At 38.4% G+C, this 19937-nt stretch overlaps 1 protein-coding gene across 1 annotated transcript; it reads left to right on the forward strand.

The window, feature by feature from the left end:
* Positions 1-11782: 11782 nt before the first annotated feature.
* LOC133818525 (uncharacterized) lies at positions 11783-13180 on the forward strand. Its single transcript, XM_062251442.1, has one exon. The coding sequence runs from the start codon at positions 11783-11785 to the stop codon at positions 13178-13180; it is 1398 nt and encodes a 465-aa protein (XP_062107426.1).
* The last annotated feature ends 6757 nt before the right edge of the window (positions 13181-19937 follow it).

The following is a 19937-nucleotide window of genomic DNA, read 5'->3' on the forward strand; positions in this document are numbered from 1 at the left end:
CCAAGCCGGGTATTTGACCCCGTTATGACTAAACTGCTAACTTGCTCCCTAGGATCGCCTCATGCCGAATAACTGAAATATATCCACATAATAATGTGGTTTCAATCATAAAAAAAAAAAAACACACACACACACACACATATATATATATATTCAAATATGCCCTCAACGGACCAAACTTTTTAAAATGCCCTCCTGATAAGAAACAGGCTCACATGCATGCTTAATACACCTAAACATGAAAATACAGTCATATTATATTATAAATCACATAATTCATATAATCACATAATAATTCAATTATTGCCTTCTTGGCCCCCTAGTCAAGGCACTAAACCTTATTAGTAAAATTTGGAATTTACAATTATCCCTTCCTTACAGGAATTTCATCCTCAAAATTTTCACTTGAACAGCTTGGGATGTTGATCCCGCATGTTGGACTCTAATTCCCAGGTCGCCTCCTCGACTTTGTTGTTCCTCCATAATATCTTAACCAAAGGTATAGTATTTTTTCTCAAGACCTTGTCCTTCCTGTCTAATATCTGGACTAGTTGTTCCTCATAGAAGAGATATGCCTCAAGCTCTAGATCTTCGTAACTCAACACATGAGTCACGTCGGACACATATTTCGGAAGGACTGAAATATGAAATACATTGTGTACGCCCGACAGTGTCGGAGGTAAGGACAATCTATAAGCCACCTGACCAATTCTCTCTAGGATCTCAAATGGTCCTACAAATCTAGGGCTCAGCTTACCCTGCTTCCCAAATCTCCTCACCCCTTTCCATGGTGAGACTCTAAGGAAGACATAGTCTCCCACTTGGAACTCCACGTTCCTACATTTGGGATTAGCATAACTTTTCTGCCTGCTCTGAGAAGCGAGCATCCGAGCTCTGGTCTTCTCAATATCCTCATTGGTCCTCTGAACTGCCTCAAGACCCAAGTATTGCCTTTCTCTTGTCTCATCCCAATGAATTGGAGATCTGCATTTCCTACCACACAACATCTCGTAAGGAGCCACCCCAATGGTCGACTGATAGTTGTTATTGTAGGAAAACTCTATCAAAGGAAAATACTTACTCCAGGAGCCATCAAAGTCCAGCACACATGCTCGGAGAATGTCTTCTAATATTTGTATCGTCCTCTCAGATTTTCCATCTGTCTGAGGATGATAAGCAGTGCTGAATTTCAACTGCGTACCCATAGCCTTCTGGAAACTTCCCAAAATCTTGGAAGTAAATGTGGGGTCTAGATCTGTCACGATTGATCTCGGAGCCCCATGAAGGTGCACTATCTCTTTCACATAGAGATCTCCATATTGGTTAACTGTATATGTCGTCCTCACTGGTAAGAAGTGAGTTCATTTGGTGTATCAATCCACGAAACCCACACCGAATCATGTTGACCCACGGTCCTGCGTAACCCTCCACGAAATCCATCGCGATGTCCTCCCATTTCCACTATGGGATGTCCAGAGGTTGTAATAGCCTTGCTGGTCTCTAATGCTCAGCCTTGACCAGTTGACATGTCAACCACTTAGACACATATTCAGTCACATTCCTCTTCATCCCAGGCCAGCAATATAGAGATATCACATCCTGATACATCTTCGTGGTTCCTGGATGCAACGAGTAAGGGGTAGTATGAGATTCATCCAGAATCTCCCATCTAATAATAGTGTCCATCGGAATACAGATCCGACCCTTGTACCTCAGAAAGACAATATCTGAGAATGTATAGTCCCTAGACACTCCAGCTAGGACGTCCTCTCTAATATTTGTCAGTTGTGGATCACCCAACTGACCTTCCTTTATTCTTTCGAACAGTGTAGACTATAGCCTAATGTTGGCCAACTGGCCCACGAGCAACTCTATACTAGCTCTAGTCATAACCTCTACCAACTCACTGGATATCTGTCTCGCACTGTATATCTGTCCCGGACCCTTCCGGCTTAAGGCATCTGCCACCATGTTGGCCTTCCCTGGGTGATACAAGATTTCACAATCATAATCCTTTACCAACTCCAGCCAATGCCTCTGTCTCATGTTTACATCTTTCTTTGTGAAAAATTACATCTCACACTTCTCCCCATAAAGGTAATGTGTACATACCTTTAATACAAAGACCACTGCTGCCAATTCTAGATCATGAGTGGGGTACCTCTGTTCATACTCTTTCAACTAACGTGATGCATATGCAATCACCTTCCCCGACTATATAAGAACACAACCTAAATCCTGATGTAAGGCATCACAGTATATCACAAACTTCTCTTGATAAGTCGAAAGACTCAGAACTAGAGCTGTAATCAATCTCTGCTTCAGTTCCTGGAAGTTGTTCTTATTAGGGTTTTATGCCATAATTAAAACCCAATTTCTTTGTAATCTCATTTATTATCAATAAAAGAATAAAAATCATTTTTTTACTTGGTCAATCACTTTGCTCACATGTTTTATTTCCATGATTATTTGTTTAATATAAACTTCTATTAAATCCAGAGCATATAGCTAATCGTATTTATAGTGACGTAATCATAGTGGAATATAAATATGATTATATGTTCAAAAATAAGTTAGTCCTAAGATTAGTTAGTGCATAGGATTTACACTGACTTGCCAATCAACGATATGATCTACTTACACATTGTAGTGTTATGTTCTTTCCAGAACATTAGCAAAGTAGATAATATCAAATGTATTTGTTACATCAGATAGGACCGATATTGACAGTTGATAGGATAAGTAAACATACTGTTATTATCTATTCTAGTCATATCATATAGTTGACCATAGGTCAATTCAATCTCAATTTTGAGTGGTTAGTATTCTAACTTATTTTATTATTTGAGTTTTTTGACTTGTTCGTTACCAGCTTACCCTACGGACTAGCCCATACTTAAATCATGGGAACTCGGTAGTATAATTGAGTGGGAGTGTTAATCATAGATATGAACATCTATAGCTTCTGATAAAGATGTGAAATGATGGTTTCCTTTTAGTTTTATTCAAGGTGCTAAATGATAGAGATCTCATTTCAGTAATTAATATTAGTTTACTGAAATATCATTTATAAGGAACTAAGTGTTTTAAGGATAAAATACAATGAGGAGTAAAATAGTATTTTAGTCCCATCTCATTGTAGACCTTCTATAGAGGATTGGGTGACAATTATTGATATAAAAATAGATAATTAATAGCGTATCTATATTTGTTACAGAGTGTTCTATGAATTCAAGAGTGCAATTCCAAGTCTTTAGTGGAGTCACGAGGAATTAATAAGTTAGTAACACTACTACAAAAAAAGGTCTTTCTCTGTAGTTTTTTTACTTAATACACTGCGGTTTTCCAGAGTATTGAAAAGCGCAGTGTATTTGACCGCAGAGAAAAGTGGTATGAAAACCGTAGAGAACGCCATTTTAATAAAAAAAATTAATTTTCAATTTCGATTATATATAATTATTTTCAATTCTGATTATATATATATTTTCAATATTATAACCTAATTTGATAAATAATTTTCAATATTATATATATATCCATTTCATAAAAAATATAAAAAATTATGTCAAATACAATACATTTTAAGGAGTAAACATAATTAATATTAACACAATAAAAATACATATAAACTAGATAAATAATATAAAAATAACAAAAATCTGAAATAATTAAAAAAAAACAAAAAAAAAATCAAGTTTTAGTGATCAATACCTGATTTGAACAATAAAAATGTCTTTTAATCCTTCACAAACGTTCAAAAACGTTGGAAAAAAGCTTGAAAATCACCCTATAAACATACATTCAAATCACATTATACTCAATCAATATATCTTCATTTTTTCCCTAAAACTTCAAAACAAATCAATATATATGTATATTTACATGAGTTGTAGCCTAAATATGGAATAAAATGAAAAAAAAAAAAAAAGGTGAAAAGAGGGAAGAAGGGTTTGCGCCATTCCTCTCGGGTCTGCCAAAGTGGGAGAAATTGGTTGTGAGTTGAGGGTTTTATGTAGGGTAAGGGCTTTCTCCGCGGTTCCATAAAGAAAACAGCAGAGAAAAGTGGTACACTTTTCCCACTTCGTGGAAAAGTCTATTTTTTTTCCCACTTCGTGTTTCAGACTCATTTGAACCTTTTCTCTGCGTTTTTAATTTAATGCTAGAAAAAAAGCGCAGAGAAAGCCTATATTTGTAGTAGTGTAAATTTATTTGTTAGATTTATAATAACTTATTGGAGCTTGATTTCATAGGCCCATGGTCCCCACTGTACCTTGGATAAAATCATCTAGATAGTCTCAATTAATTTATTTAATTATCAATTAGAATTATCAAAGTTGACCAGGTCAATTTTGGATAGTTTCACATAGTTATACAATTTTGAGAAGAAAAGAAAAATTAGGGCAGATTTATTAATTAAGATAAATTGGTATCTAAATTAATAAATAAGTTTAAATCAAGGTTCAAATTATAAATAATTAATTTGATTAAGGATTTAAATAATTATTTAATTAATTAAATCAATAGAAAATAATACATGCCTTGATTTTAAGTCCAATGGGCTTATAATCAAATGGGAAATTTCACGGGCTTAAAGCCCATGATAATTTCGACCTAGGGCTGTTAATTTGCTATTATTTTATTGATTTTTTTATTAAATAAATGACCTAGTTGAGTATATAAAAGGAATGTTAAGAGAGAGTTGAAAACACAAGTCAAGTCAGACAAGTTAAAACACAAGTTTCTGATAGGTTTTAGATTCTCTCTAAACATAAGTCCTTTTCTAAGCCTCGTTATTATTTTCTCTTCTTCTCTTTGTAAATATCTTATGTGTTGAGAATTGTCCACCCTAGTCTAGGTGTTTCCAAGGATATTTTGGAAGGCTGTGAAGAAAATTGAAGATCGGTTCAGTTTCTTGGTAATACCCTACGACATAAATGATACAAGGGTTAGAGAAACTGAAGGAAATATTCATTCATTCCGTTGCGTATAATGTAAGTATTCTTATCATTAATTATCTTTGAATTCAATTTTAGAAACATGTTCTAGGTTATCTCATATTAATTTGTTTAATATTAGATCTACAAGAAAATAAATAAAGATCATGTATAAGTTTCCCAACAACTTGCCTCAGAGCCTCGGGTTAATCTTTATTTTCATGCATGAACATGTTAAAAATTGAATTATTTGATGTGTTTGAATAATTGGATGGATTTTCATGGTTTTATGAAGCTTGTTGTTTTTATGTGATTATTAGCAATTTTTAGGTTATTTTGTTGTGTTTTCTATGCCATTAATTTTTATATATACTTTATTTTGTGTAAAACATGTTAAAAGTTTATTAGAAAATAGTTTTGGTTTGAAAAATTGCACAAGAAAATTTTCCAAAAAAATTTGGCTTGGCTGCCATTGCGTGCGCGCACACCCGCACGTGCACCAGCGCGCGCATCCCCCTGTGCGTGCATCCCCCCTGCGCACGCACCACATTGCCACGTATGCACAACGCCCAGCCACCAGCAAGATGAACAGTATCTGTGACTGTTCATCCAATTTTTTTTTATTTTAAATTAAAGAAAATAAAATTTGTGAAAATTGATTATTTATAATCAAAGCCAAAAATATCAGATTTGTTTTTTAATTTAAAAATATTTTTTAAAATAAGATATTTTTGTTGGTTTAGATTTAAATAATTAGATATTTTATACAAAGATTCAAATTCAAATTTAGAAATAGACTAACAACTTAATTTTAAGTATTTTAATATATTAAAATATTACAATTAAGATATCAGATATTTAAGATATTTTCTTTTGAATACTTGATATTTTTATTAAATCTTTATTTGAAAATATAGATATTTGTTATTCTATAGTTTTTAATATTTAAATTATTTGAAATTTATTAGTTAGATATTTTCATGGATATTGGAATTTGTTTAACTGTTTTAAGATATTTTAGGGTTGTTATAACTATTAATATTTTATTTTTTAAAATAGTTAAAATATTTGCTTATTGTTGTAACAACAGAAGATATTTTTTAAAAACAGTTGAGATATTAATTTAAAAATTTTAAATTGGTTAAATTTTGAAAAATATCATTTTTTTCAACCAAGTAATTTTTTTTTTTAATAAATGGGATTTAAATTAACTTTGGTTAATTGTTGATAACTTATTTAAATTAAATTAATATTTTTTTCAAATTAACCTAAAACCAAGTTGATTGTTGTTAAATGAAATTTAAATTAACTATTGTTAATTGTTGATAAATTTCATTTAAATTGACTTATTTTTTGTAAAAAAAAATTAATTAACTTGAATTTTTTGATAAATTCTAGAAAATTAATTGTGATATTTTTGCAAATGAAATAAATTGTGGTATTTTTGCATAAATTCATAGAATTTCTCATATAGTAACATGATTAGGCTCATCCAACTATAACATGTATGTTTGCACTATATGTGGTATTTTTGCAATTGGGCTTAGATGCATATAGTGGCTCATATGTTTGTTAGATATATGAATTTCGCCAAATAAAATATTCATAAAATGATAGGTTTTATTTGGGCCCATTAGAAAATGTAAAGTTTAAATTCCTCTCTTGTGGATGATTCCACTTATGAAGGCCCATTTTCTTTGCATGACTATAGTGGGCCTAATAAATTAATAATAATTAATAAAACGAAGTTTTAAATTCCTGTCTTTTGGACCTTGTATGGAAGATTAGGGGCCTTTGTAGTGGGAACAAAATACTGGACCCAACCCTCCTCCATACAAGCCCAATTGTTAAGGCCCATTTACCTGAGTTTGACTTAACTATATAGGTTCATTATATTAGTTAAACATAAATATTGATTAGCAACAAATTAAATCTAAATTAATTGAATTTGTTTCAATGTGACACTTTAGAATTAATAGGAAATTATAGGACTTTGGTTTTAAGAAAAAATAATCTTTTCAATTTTTTGGAAAACCATAGTCATTAATTTTCTAAAAATAAATGATAAAAATACTATTTTTTTATTTTATAATGAGCATATTTTGAGAATTATATTTTGTTGTACCCTAATTTTAGCCTAAGTTCATTCACTCAGTTCGGGTACAGCTGACAAATAAATATATGGAGAAATAACCAAGGGAATGATATATGTTTATTATCCACGTAGACAACTCCAGTTTCATGTGGACATATGTGGTATTAGGAGTCCTGGGTTTAACCCGAGCTACAGACACGAAGGTTGTGAAGCGCGAGCTCATAATATTCAAACGACAGTCGAAGTACGGGCTTAGATGAGATATTCAGCTCATGGTCGTAAATCGAATATATTGCATGTAAAAGATTTGTGTTCTTATGAATTAATTTTATTTTTCATTGCGGTTTCTTACTAAGCCCTAATCTACCTTATTATTTCTTAATTCACTGTTGGCGAAAAACCGCGTCAACAGTTTGGTACTTTCATTGAGAGGGAAATTAGTGCTTCATCAAAATCCCAGTCGAATCTCATCATGGGGCTCACTCGCTCAATGCACGACAATGAGATAGAACAACTTGGTGGGAAAAAAATTGGCGGGTCATGGAGGCAGTGGGAGTTCGACGTCATTTCCACCGAATCCAAACCCTGACTACTTAACCACCGTTGAGATGGAAAATATGCAGTTAAGAAGCCATCTCGCTAAGGAAAATAGGAAAATTGAGGTGGTTTTGGCTCGGTTACCCCTCTCGTAATTGACGTTAATGTCGGAAAGAGGTAAAGTGGGTCTCACAAGTCCCACGGGAATAATTGATCCAAACCAAGTCATTCAGTCAAAACTGCCATCCAAAGTTCTGTGCCTACAGGGCGAGACCACCAGAATGCTCATCCCAGTGGCCGTCATAGGGGTCATCAACATATCATTTGATCGGTTAGAACTACAACCCCAAGTCTGGTGCCTCATTCACAAGCACGTAGGAATTCCCATGGCAACCCACGAGGAGGGGCTGGGACAGGCTCACAGAGACAAAATGTTCCAACAAACCCTCCTACGTCACGATCGAATAGTCGGGCGCAGAGAGCTAGAAATAATGGAGCAAAACAAAGGCGAGCTATTCTAGTTCGCCCAGATGGGACAAGGATTGCCTCGTCAATAAGGCATCCCCCATCACCTATAAGACACCCAACGCCACCTCATCCTACACGAGACATTCTAGCTTATGGAGACAGCAGGAGAAATCCTCCTCCATCTGCCAATACCTACGTCCCACGGACACCTATCCTCAGCCCCAATCGCAAGTTGTAAGCTTTGCAAACGGGAGTTACTAGACCGAAAGTCGTTGAAGTTGTAGGTCTGAGGGTGACCTGAGAAATCAGTTGAGTTTAGCACAAAGCCCTGGTATGATTCACAACCTGATTTGCGTGATCGTCTGAATTCGCAGAGAAGGAATCCAGCTCGAAATGAATATGTTAGTTATACTCGAAAAGAGGGAGGTCCTTCCATAGTACGTGATAATGGGAATGCCCCACCAAACCAAGCTCGAGCTTGGAGGGACAATAACCCATCAAACGTGTACGATAGGATGGGAGTTGTTGAGCAGCCCCCAAATAACCTATGGACCAGAGACAAAATTGTAATGCCCTGGTTACCCCAGGACAGTTACTATGAATGGTGAACCGAAAATTTGACCCGCTACCCGAGTCCTTTGGTTGAAAACGTGCTTCTAAGTGTCATTAACAAGCTAAGGTGAAAAACCAATCAAAAGGAAAGGATATATTTTATTAAATACATAAAGCTGTTCATGGGCCCATCAAAAACTTTTACAAGTTATTTACAACTCAAAATGGTCATTACTGTTTCAAATTTACAAACCCGCCGACCTAAGCGGCAAAAATAGGGTAAACCCCCTAGTTCCTCTAAGAACTCCTAGGCCGTGGTGGTCAAGCGGCCGAATATGTACACACCACCACCTAAGCTCTCAACTCAAGGCTGGGTGAGCTTTTCTTTCCCTTTACCTACACCACATAGCACCCATGAGCGAAGGCCCAGCAAGAAAACACAATATAGCATGATATAATATCAACAATGATCATAATAATCATTCAGGACTTTCAGTCCAAAACAGGTAAGTGACAATTGGAAAAGTCACTAAAGTTGGTTCAGTTCCCATTAGCCATGTGACGATAGGGTCACCGGGGTTTTACAAATAAGTGAACCTTTCACTAGCTTAAACAGGTTAGGTGCATGATGACTAGTCACCAACGTAACTTACCTCATAACCATAGAGTCATAACCATGGAACACTATTCCCTAGCCCTGTGACAAGCAGTCACCTAGGCCTTAGGCCCTGAGTAACTAGTCCTAGACTAGCCAAGCGCTTATAAGTTTCATCGACCTTAGGGTCGGTCCAGCATTAATGCCTTAGAGTCATTCAATGCTGATATCGATTAGATCTAATCTTCATTCGGCCCTGCGTTCAGGCCACTTATGTCGTTTCTGACTCTTAGGTCAGTGATACGCGACCAGTGTCGTCCCTGACTAATCAGGGCCATACACAAGTAAACAACATCCGCTAGCATTTAATATGAAATCATTGTCCACATTTATCAACCAACATGCCTCAACAACAAACATGCATGTCATTGACACAAGGTGCAGTTTTCTTACCTCTGATTCGAGCGAGAATGAATGAAAGAACGACCCTTGAGAACGATCTGACTTTTAATCCTTTAGCGGGCATGTAGTCATAACCAAATATAGGATACCATAAATAAAATGAACATCAAAGGTTCCCAAACCAAGATCTAGCCTCCGGGACATCAATCCTCACTAATCTGGGTAGTAGGAACCATCCTGAGGCCTAAAACCACGTTGCCGAGCGCAAAACACTCAAACGGGCTCAAACCTTCCCAAGGGCTGTAGCCCTAACACCTTGAGCCGCGACCCCCAGCCACTCTAGGAGCAAGGCCTGCGGCGCCCTACACCTAGGGCCACGGCGCCCAGCAAGGAAACATTGCTCCACCTGCTTCTTCGAGTTAGGGTCGTGGCCCCCAACCCAGAACCATTCCCAAACTCGGTTTCCTTCATCCCAAACCCTCAAAAAACATACCTAAACATTTCCAAATCAACAAATCATAGTGCCCAAGCTTTCTGATGATCCAAAACCATCAAATCCCGAGGCTCAATCGAAACAAAAGCTCAACGATTCACAAAATCCAATTCTAAACTTAGAAACTCTAAAAACTCAAAACATAAAACTTAGATTACCTTTAAAAGGCCCGACGTTGAGCTCTGGTTTCTCCATGGCGAGACGCAAGAAGAACAGCCCAAAGCCTGCTTCAGCTTCAACGGTAATAGCTTCTCCGGTGATACAAGAGACGAGTGAGGTCAGTAGATCTGCGAAGGAACTTGATGCACCAGAGGATTTAGATGATGAGTTCATAGATTCAATGGTGGATTTCCCAGACTGTGGTTTGTGAGATGCTTTAGATTCTGAACGGGATCCGACTGGTGGTTTGGGGTCTGGAGCGTTTGGGAAGGATAAGGGTGTTGGTGAGGATGATTTTATGAGTCAGGCTAAAGATAAATGGTCCCAGTTTCGCTCCTTGCTGCCTAACCAGGGAGGGGCTAAACTTACTTTTGAGGAGCCAATTGTTAAGGAAGGGATTCAGATTGCCCAGGTTGATTTGGAAGAGATTCAGGTTGAGATTTCTTTCTGGAACTCAGCTGTAGTGTGTATGGTGCTTGGGGCTAACCCACCATTTGCAGTTTTTGAGGGGTTTGTCAAAAGGATTTGGAGTAAACTAGGGATTGAGAGAATTGCTAGGCTTAATTCTGGTCTTACGCTTGTTAAGTTCCGTGACGAGGCCACAAGGGATTTGGTTTTGGAAGCTGGGGTTCTGCACTTTGATAGGAAACCAGTGATAGTGAAGCCTTGGTCAGCTGATTTGGATACTCTTAAAGCTGTGAAAATTGTCCCTGTGTGGATTAGATTGCCTAGACTGGGTTTGCAATATTGGGGAACAAAATGCTTAAGTGCTCTTGTGAGCACTATAGGGAACCCACTACTGGTCGACAAAGTTACTAAGGAAAGATCAATGATGCAATTTGCTAGAGTGTTAGTTGAAATTGAGATCGCTGAGGCTCTCCCTAAGTCTATTCAGTTCCTTAATGAGAAAGGGCAATTAATGGAACAACTGCTGGAGTATGAGTGGCTCCCAACTCAGTGCAGAGGGTGCAAGGTGTTCGGCCATACAGCTAGTATGTGTAACAGGAAGCCTACTGAGGTTTGGAGGCAGAAAGGACATACTGAACTAGATGAGTCTAAACAGGGTAACACGGAACAACAGCCAGTTTCAGAAGAAAATATTGTTACTAGTGGAGGAACGGTAGATGTTATGAAGGATATAGATGCTAAGGGATTAGATGCTGATCAGGGGTTATCTAAGTTTCAGACTCAAGTTGGGAATCTAGAGCATACTGTTATTGCTTCTGATGGAAATGTTAATGTGACAGATAAGTTGGAATGGAGTGCTCCGAAAAGAGGAGGTGGTCTTAAGAAAGTTAATAGGAAGATTCAAAATAACCTGAGAAATTCATATGGTGTATTGCAGGATAAGGTCATGGAGGTTACTAACATGGGATTAGCTTCAACAAGTTTGTTTAATGGAGAGTCACAACATGCTTAGCTGGAATGTTAGAGGCATTAATAAAAGGGAGAAATAGGTTTCTCTGAGTAAATTCTGTTTTGTGAATAAGATTGGTCTTTGAGCTTTTTTGGAGACCAAACTTTATGGTGAAAAAGTTGGGAAAATGATGAGTACTTCTTTTAAGGGGTGGAATTACTACTCGGGTACTAATTCGGAGGGTCGTATTCTGGTTTTGTGGCTGCCTCAGGTGGTATTTGTTGAGATCCTTTTGGAGAGTGACCAATTTGTTCACTTACTTGTTAAAGGGATTAATTCTAGTAAAGTTTTCTGTGTTACTTTTGTGTATGGTAGGAATACTATAGAGGGTAGATTTCCTCTATGGAGAGATCTTGCTGGGTTAAGATTCCCTGTGAAACCTTGGGTTGTGGCTGGGGATTTCAATGCTGTTTTTGCGGGTAATGATAGAGTGGGTGGTCGCATTATTACCGTTGTTGAGTTGGAGGATGCTTGTAATTGGAGGACTTTGGGGTTAGTTGATGAGCTGCGTTCCATAGGGTCTCATTTTACTTGGACTAACAATCAAGAAAATGATGATAGAATTTACTCTAAACTGGATAGAGTGTTTAAAAATGAAGAATGGCTAGATTTATACCCTCAAGCTGAAGCTTTGTATAATTGGGACCTTCTTTCTGATCATTGCTACTGCATCATCAAGATGGGAGCTGCTAATAATAGTGGATTTAAGCCTTTTAGATTTTTTAATATGTGGACTGAGCATAGGAGTTTCAAAGATACTGTTTTACATAGCTGGAATAAGCCTATTAAAGGGAGAGGGCTGGTGCGTATTGTCAGAAAATTGAGCAGACTTAAGAGTGTTTTATGCAAGTTTAATAAACTCATTGTGGGTGATGTGGCTATGCATTATAATCTTGCGAAGGAGAAGTTTCAAAATGCTCAAGGATTGCTTCAAAGAAATCCCCACTTGACTGAGTTGCAAAGGGAGGAAGCTTTGGCTGGTGGGAGTCTTGCTTTTCATTCTAAAGCTTATGACAGCTTTTTGAGGAAAAAAAGCAAGGTAGATTGGCTGCGTTTTGGGGATGATAACACGGCTTTTTTTCATGCTTGTTTAAAGCAAAGGAGAGCCAATAATTGCATCACTTCAGTGGTTTCGGATTCAGGTGAATTAATTGAGAATTTCGATGATGTTGTGAAGCATTTTGTTCATCATTTTCAAAAAATCATGGGCAGTAGTAGTAATGCTTCAGTTCCTGTTCAGTCCTCTTGTTTTAGACTTGGTCATTGTTTATCCTTGGAGCAGCAAGTTCAGCTTGTTAGACCGTTTACTAAGAAGGAAGTGAAGGATGCCATATTCAGCGTTAGTTCCATAAAAATTCCGGGGCCGGATGGGTTCGGTTCAAGCTTTTTTAAAGCTAGTGGGGCAGCCTTGAAGCTGAAATGTCAAATGCTATTTTCGATTTCTTTGAGAGTGATGTTTTGGCTGAGGAAGTTAACAAGGCTACCATTTGCTTGGTTCCTAAAGTGGAGACTCCAACTAAGGCGGTAGATTACAGGCCTATAGCTTGTTGCAATGCTATATACAAGTGTATTTCTAAAATTCTCTGTGGGAGATTGGCCACTGTTTTTCCTAGTTTAGTCCATCAAAATTAAGGCGCATTTGTCAAAAATAGATTACTGGCGCATAATATCCTTATTCTTCAAGATATTATAAAGGGCTATAATAGGAAAAATGCTTCCCCTAGATGTGTGATGAAAATCGATTTGAGTAAAGCTTATGACATGCTAGATTGGGATTTTTTGGAGACCATTCTTTCTGAGTACTGTTTTCCTAGCAAGTTTATTAAATGGATTATGGCGTGTTTGAAGGATCCCTCCTATTTGATTCTTATGAACGGTAGAATACAAGGGGAGTTCAAAGGCAAAAAAGGTCTTAGGCAAGGGGACCCTTTATCTCCGCTGTTATTTGTTTTAGCTATGGAGTACTATACTAGGCTGTTAAGTCAAGCTTCTTTGGATAAGAGATTCAGGTTCCACCCGAAATGCAAGTCTCTTAAGCTAGTCAATCTGTGTTTTGCTGATGATCTCGTCACTTTTTGTAAGGAAGTTACTAATTCTGTTCAAATTTTGAGAGACAGTTTCACTGAATTTTGTATGGCTTCGGGTTTATCTGCTAATTTACAGAAATCTCAGGTGTTTCTTGGGGGTTTGGATGATAGAGAGACTCAACATTTGCTAGGGAAGATTCAGTTCACTGAAGGAAAGTTTCCTCTCAAATACTTAGGGGTTCCTCTTCGAACAACTAAGTGGAAGGCTGGAGATTGTGCTATCATAATTACTAAGATTCAGCAAAAGCTTCATACGTGGGCCAGCCGTCATCTCTCTTTCGCAGGGAGGGCTCAGTTGGTTAATTCAGTGCTTTTGAGCTTGAGATCATTTTGGATGAGTATTTTCATACTCCCTAAGAGTGTTACTAAGGAGATAGATCATTTATGTAGAAATTTTCTATGGGGAGTAAAGGAAGGCAGTGTTAACCGTAGTAAATTACATTTCACTGCTTGGAGTCAAGTTTGTCTTCCGAAGTGTATGGGTGGTCTTGGCTTTAAGGAGGGTAGTTCTTGGAACAATGTTCTCCTAGCTAAGTTTGTTTGGGCTGTTTCTAGCAAGCAAGACATTCTTTGGGTTAAATGGGTGGATTCAATCTATTTAAAGGGTCAAGATTTCTGGTCTTATTCTATTCCTCAAGATGTCAGTTGGTATTGGAGGAGACTAGTGAAGTTGAGGACTGTCTTCTCTGGAATTAGCTTAGCCGCGGCTGTGAAGGGTGGAAAACTTTGTCTGAAGTTGCTGTATTACAGCCTTCTTAACAGGGAAAGAGTTGAATTCGCTGATGTGGTTTGGTGCTCTATGGCAGTCCCGAAGCATAGATTCATCCTTTGGCAAGCTTCTCTCGGCCATCTTCTTACTAGGGATAAGTTGCACCAGTGTAATTTGGTGCTGCATTCATTGCTGTGTCCTATCTGTGAATTGGCACAGGAATCTCATGCTCACTTGTTTTTTTACTGTCCCTTTTCTCAACAGCTCAGGGATCATTTGTTGGATTGGTTGGGCAGGGATATCTGGACGAGTACTTATGCTAGTTGGTGTACCTGGATGTGTGGGAAGCTGAAGAGCCTGAGGCATCAGGTGTTGGCTCCTGCATTAGCAGCTGCTGTTTACATGGTTTGGAGAAATAGGAATCTTTGTGTGTTTGAGATGAGATCTCTGGTTGTTGGTCCTGTTATACAGCTGATTAAGTTCAGTATTAGATCTAGGCTAGCCAGATTGACTAAGAGGAAAGTGAGGGCCAGTGAGGTGGCGTTCTTAGAGACTATTACTCAGTTATAATTGTGTTTATTTGGCTTTTGAGCTTAGTTGTTCTCTTGCTGGTTTATGTCTTTTTTAGGTCCTGTGAGGAGGCATTTTTTAGGGACTAGTTCTCAGTTAGTTTCTGTTTTTGTGTGGCGATTTGTGCTTGGTTTGTAAGCTTGCTGGTTTGAAATCTTGCTGGTTTGTTCAATATATTCTTTTTTTCTATAAAAAAAAAAAAAAACTTAGATTACCTTTGATTGGGTTGTTTCTCATCAAATCCTTCGGTCAAGAAGCTTCTAATCTTTCCTAGGATCGCTATGCCTCGATCCTCGCTTGATTTCGACTCCTAGAACTCGAGATTTCTTCAAAAATGCTTCGAACAGTAAAATGAACAAACAGGAAGAGAACGAGAGGTTTTCTAACGTACGGTTCTATCTGACAAGCTACTTCGAGCTTAAGTAACCTCAAATAAAACCTAGTGCTCGGGGTCCCGAAAACACCCCCGGGAACATTATAGTCAAAACCTCCAGAATTTCCTCCTGATCTCAATAACTCCCAATTTATCATCAAATAACATTCTCATTACTCAATATCCCAATAAAAGAGCCTCGTTATGACAAAACCGCTAATTTGAAATATAAGATCGTCTCATGCCGAATAGCTCGAATATATCTCCATAATAATGGGATCACATTCACAAATCACAATATGCACCCAAATACACAAATATGCCCTCAACGTCCAAATTACCAACATATTATAATAATCAAATGTGGACCCACATGCATGCATATAACATCATATTATAATATAATTCACATAAACATGCATATATTCATTTAATGGCATAATTAAACAGTTATGGCCCTCCCGACCTACTAATTCAGCCATTAAACCGCATTAAGGATTTCGGGGCATTACAATTATCCCATCCTTACAGAAATTTTGTCCTCGAAATTTATCTGAACAGCTCGGGATACAGACTCTGCCTATCTTACTCCATAATACCTTAACCAAAGGTATCGTCTTATTCCTGAGGACCTTATCTTTTCTTTCAAGAATTTGGACTGGCTACTCCTCAAAGGAGAGATCTGCCTCAAGCTACAGATCTTCATAACTCAAAATATGATTCACATCAGATACATACCTTCGAAGAGCTGAAACATGAAATACATTATGCACGGCAGACAATGCCAGAGGCAAAGCCAATCTGTAAGCCACCTGACCAATCCTCTCCAGGATCTCAAATGGACCTAAAAATCTAGGACTCAGCTTGCCCTTCTTTCCAAACCTTCTCACCCCTTTCCATGGCGAGACTCTAAGGAAGACATAGTCTCCTACTTGGAACTCCACGTTCCTGCGCTTAGGATCTGCATAGCTCTTCTATCTACTTTGAGAAGCGAGCATCCGAGCTCTAATCTTCTCAATGGCCTCACTAGTCTTCTGAACTGCCTCAGCACCCAAGTATCTCCTTTCACCTATCTCATCCCAATGAATGGGAGATCTACACTTCCTACCATACAACATCTTATAAGGTGCAACTCCAATGGTAGACTGATAACTGTTGTTGTAGGAAAACTCTATCAAAGGTAGATACTTACTCCAAGATCCACCAAAGTCCAGCACACATGCCTGCAGCATGTCTTCCAATATCTGGATCGTCCTCTCAGATTTCCCATCTGTCTGAGGTTGATAAGCAATACTTAACTTTAACTGTGTCCCCATGGCCTTATGTAAACTCCCCCACAACTTGGATGTAAAAGTAGGGTCCCGATCTGACTTGATCGACCTAGGCGCTCCATGGAGGCGCACGATCTCTCTCACATAGAGATATGCATACTGGTCAACTATATAAGTAGTCCTCACTGGCAGAAAGTGAGCTAATTTGGTGTAGTGATCCACTATCACCCAAATAGAATCATGCTGACCAACAGTCCTGGGTAAGCCCACCACGAAATCCATTGTGATGTCCTCCCACTTCCACTCTGGGATATCCAGAGGCTGCAATAACCCTGCCAGCCTCTGATGCTCAGCCTTGACCTGTTGACATGTCAAGCACTTAGCCACATACTCCACTACATTCCTCTTCATCCCTGGCCACCAATACAACGATCTCACATCCTGATACTTCTTCGTGGTGCCTGGATGCAAAGAGTAAGGTGTAGTATGAGATTCATCCAGAATCTCTCGCCTCAAAGCAATGTCTAACGGAACACATATCTGCCCCTTGTATCTCAACAAGCCTAACTCAAACACTGTATAATCTCTAGATGCTCCAGCCAGAACATCCTCTCTGATCTTGATCAGCTGTGGATCACCCAACTGACCCTCCTTAATTCTCTCCAACAGCATAGGTTGTAGCGTAATATTGGCCAACTGGCCTACTAGCAACTCTATACCAGCTCTGGTCATATCATATGCTAATTCTCTGGCTATCAGCCTCATACCATAAATTTGTCCCGGACCCTTCCGGCTTAAAGCATCAGCTACCACGTTGGCCTTTCCTGGATGATACAAAATCTAACAATCATAATCTTTCACTAACTCCAGCCAACGCATTTGTCTCATATTCAAGTCTTTCTGGGTGAAGAAGTATTTTAGGCTCTTATTGTCTGTATAGATCTCACACTTCTCTCCATAAAGATAATGTCGCCATATCTTTAAAGCAAAGACCACAGCCGCCAACTCCAAATCGTGAGTGGGATATCTCTTTTCGTACTCCTTCAACTAACGAGAAGCATAAGCAATTAACTTCTCTGACTACATCAGAACACAGCCCAAACTCTGATGAGAAGCATCACAATAAATCACAAACTTCTCCTGATCTGTCGGAAGACTCAGAATCGGAGCTATAATCAATCTCTGCTTTAGTTCCTAGAAGCTATTCTCACACTTATCTGACCACACAAATTTCTAACTCTTGCGTGTCAGTTCATTCAATGCAGTAGCAATCTTTGAGAACCCTTCAACGAAACGCCTATAATAACCTGCCAATCCAAGGAAACTTCTAACCTCAGAAGCATTCTTTGGCCTTGGCCAATCTCTGACCGCTTCAATCTTCGATGGATCTACTTTAATCATCCTTACTGACAATGTGCCCAAGAAAGGATACCTGAGATAACAGAACTCACATTTCTTTAACTTTGCAAATAGTCTGTGTTCTCTCAGCCTCTGTAGAACCAACCTCAGATCCTGCTCATGCTCTAACTCTGACTAAGAATATACTAGAATATCATCGATGAAGACGATCACAAACTGGTCCATATAATCCTTGAACACTTTGTTCATCAGATCCATAAAAGCAGCAGGGGCATTAGTCAATCCAAAAGACATGACTAAGAACTCATAATGCCCATACCTGGTATGAAATGCAGTCTTCGGTATGTCTCCCTCCTTGACCCTCAACTGATGATAACCAGAACGAAGGTCGATCTTTGAGAATACCTTCTTACCTTGTAACTAATCAAACAAATCATCTATCCTTGGTAAAGGATACTTGTTCTTGATTGTTAACTTATTCAGTTCTCTGTAATCAATACACATTCTTAGAGAACCATCCTTCTTTTTCACAAACAGAACCGGCGCACCCCAAGGTGAGAAACTAGGTCTGATAAAACCCAAATCTAACAGTTCTTGCAACTGTACCTTTAATTCTTTCAACTCAGCTGGGGACATTCTGTAAGGTGCTCTAGACACTGGCTCCATCCCTGGTGCCAGTTCTATCATGAACTCAATTTCTCTGTGCGGTGGCAACACTGGCAAATCTTCTGGAAACACATCCAGAAATTCACAAACAAGTCTGGTCTCTTCTTGTCTCATTGGCATGACTTGAGTAGTATCAGCCACACTGGCTAAGAATCCAATACATCCTCCTTGCAAAAGATCCCTAGCCCTCAATACAGAAGTCATAGGTATGCGAGATCCATGCACAGTACCAACAAACACAAAAAGATCCTCACCTTCAGGTTCAAAGGTGACCATCTTCCTTCTGCAATCAATGGTTGCCCCATACTTTGCCAACCAATCCATACCTAATATCATATCGAAGTCAGTCATAACCAACTCTATCAAATATTGATTATTCAATGGCTTTTTTAAAGTTCGAATTTTCAATAACCCTAGCGCAAACTAAGTTTAAAATCATTTAAAACCCTAGACGCAACCAAGTTCGAAACTTGGAAAGTTGGGAAATTTGTTTAATATCAAGGACTTGTTAAAGCATGAGTTATCAATAAACCTAACACAAACTAATTTTAAGTCATTTAAAACCCACACGCAACCAGGTCCATAACATGGAAAGTTGGGAAAATTGTTTAATATCAAGGGCTTGTTAAATCTCGTGTTATCAATAAACTTAGCACGAACTAAGTTTAAATAAATTAAAAACCTCAGATATAACCAGATTCAAGGCCTGATTCTTAACAGGTATGATACAAATCTACACACAAAACTTGGATATAACCGAGATCAAAATATCTATCCCGATCTAAAAATAAATTCCTAAATATGTGATTACAAACAAATACAAAAAAATAGGGGGTATCACTAAGCTCCACCAGCTCGCTCCAAAGATGTGACCTCTTCGCCATCCCCCTCGACTGCTACGGAAGCCTCCCTAGTCTCTGACGGTTCTTGAAAAATTTAAGCCTTGAATTTTTCAAGGTACGGAACCCACAGCCCGAGTTCCATGAAAGAGAAGTTCCCATCCAGGTTGAAGGCCCAGCACTGGTATAGCATCTCTTCCATGGATGACAATGAGGCCGCCTTTTCTTCTTTGACTGTGGCCTCGAGTAGTTTTGCTTCGACTTCATCAACCTCGGCCTGAAGTTGTGTAGTTTGAGCTTGGAGGGCAGACAAGGCAGACTTTGCAGCCTGCTCATTCTCTTGGGACGAGGCAAGAGCAGTCTTGGCATCGTGTTCATTCTTCTGAGCAGCCGCCAAAGCAGTTTTGGTGT

Source organism: Humulus lupulus, chromosome 1 (assembly GCF_963169125.1).
Source record: "Humulus lupulus chromosome 1, drHumLupu1.1, whole genome shotgun sequence".
Lineage (NCBI taxonomy): Eukaryota > Viridiplantae > Streptophyta > Magnoliopsida > Rosales > Cannabaceae > Humulus > Humulus lupulus.

What these genes read in the sequence shown, in the direction of transcription:
- LOC133818525 (XM_062251442.1), top strand. Translation starts at nt 11,783, where the DNA reads ATGAGTACTTCTTTTAAGGGGTGGAATTACTACTCGGGTACTAATTCG.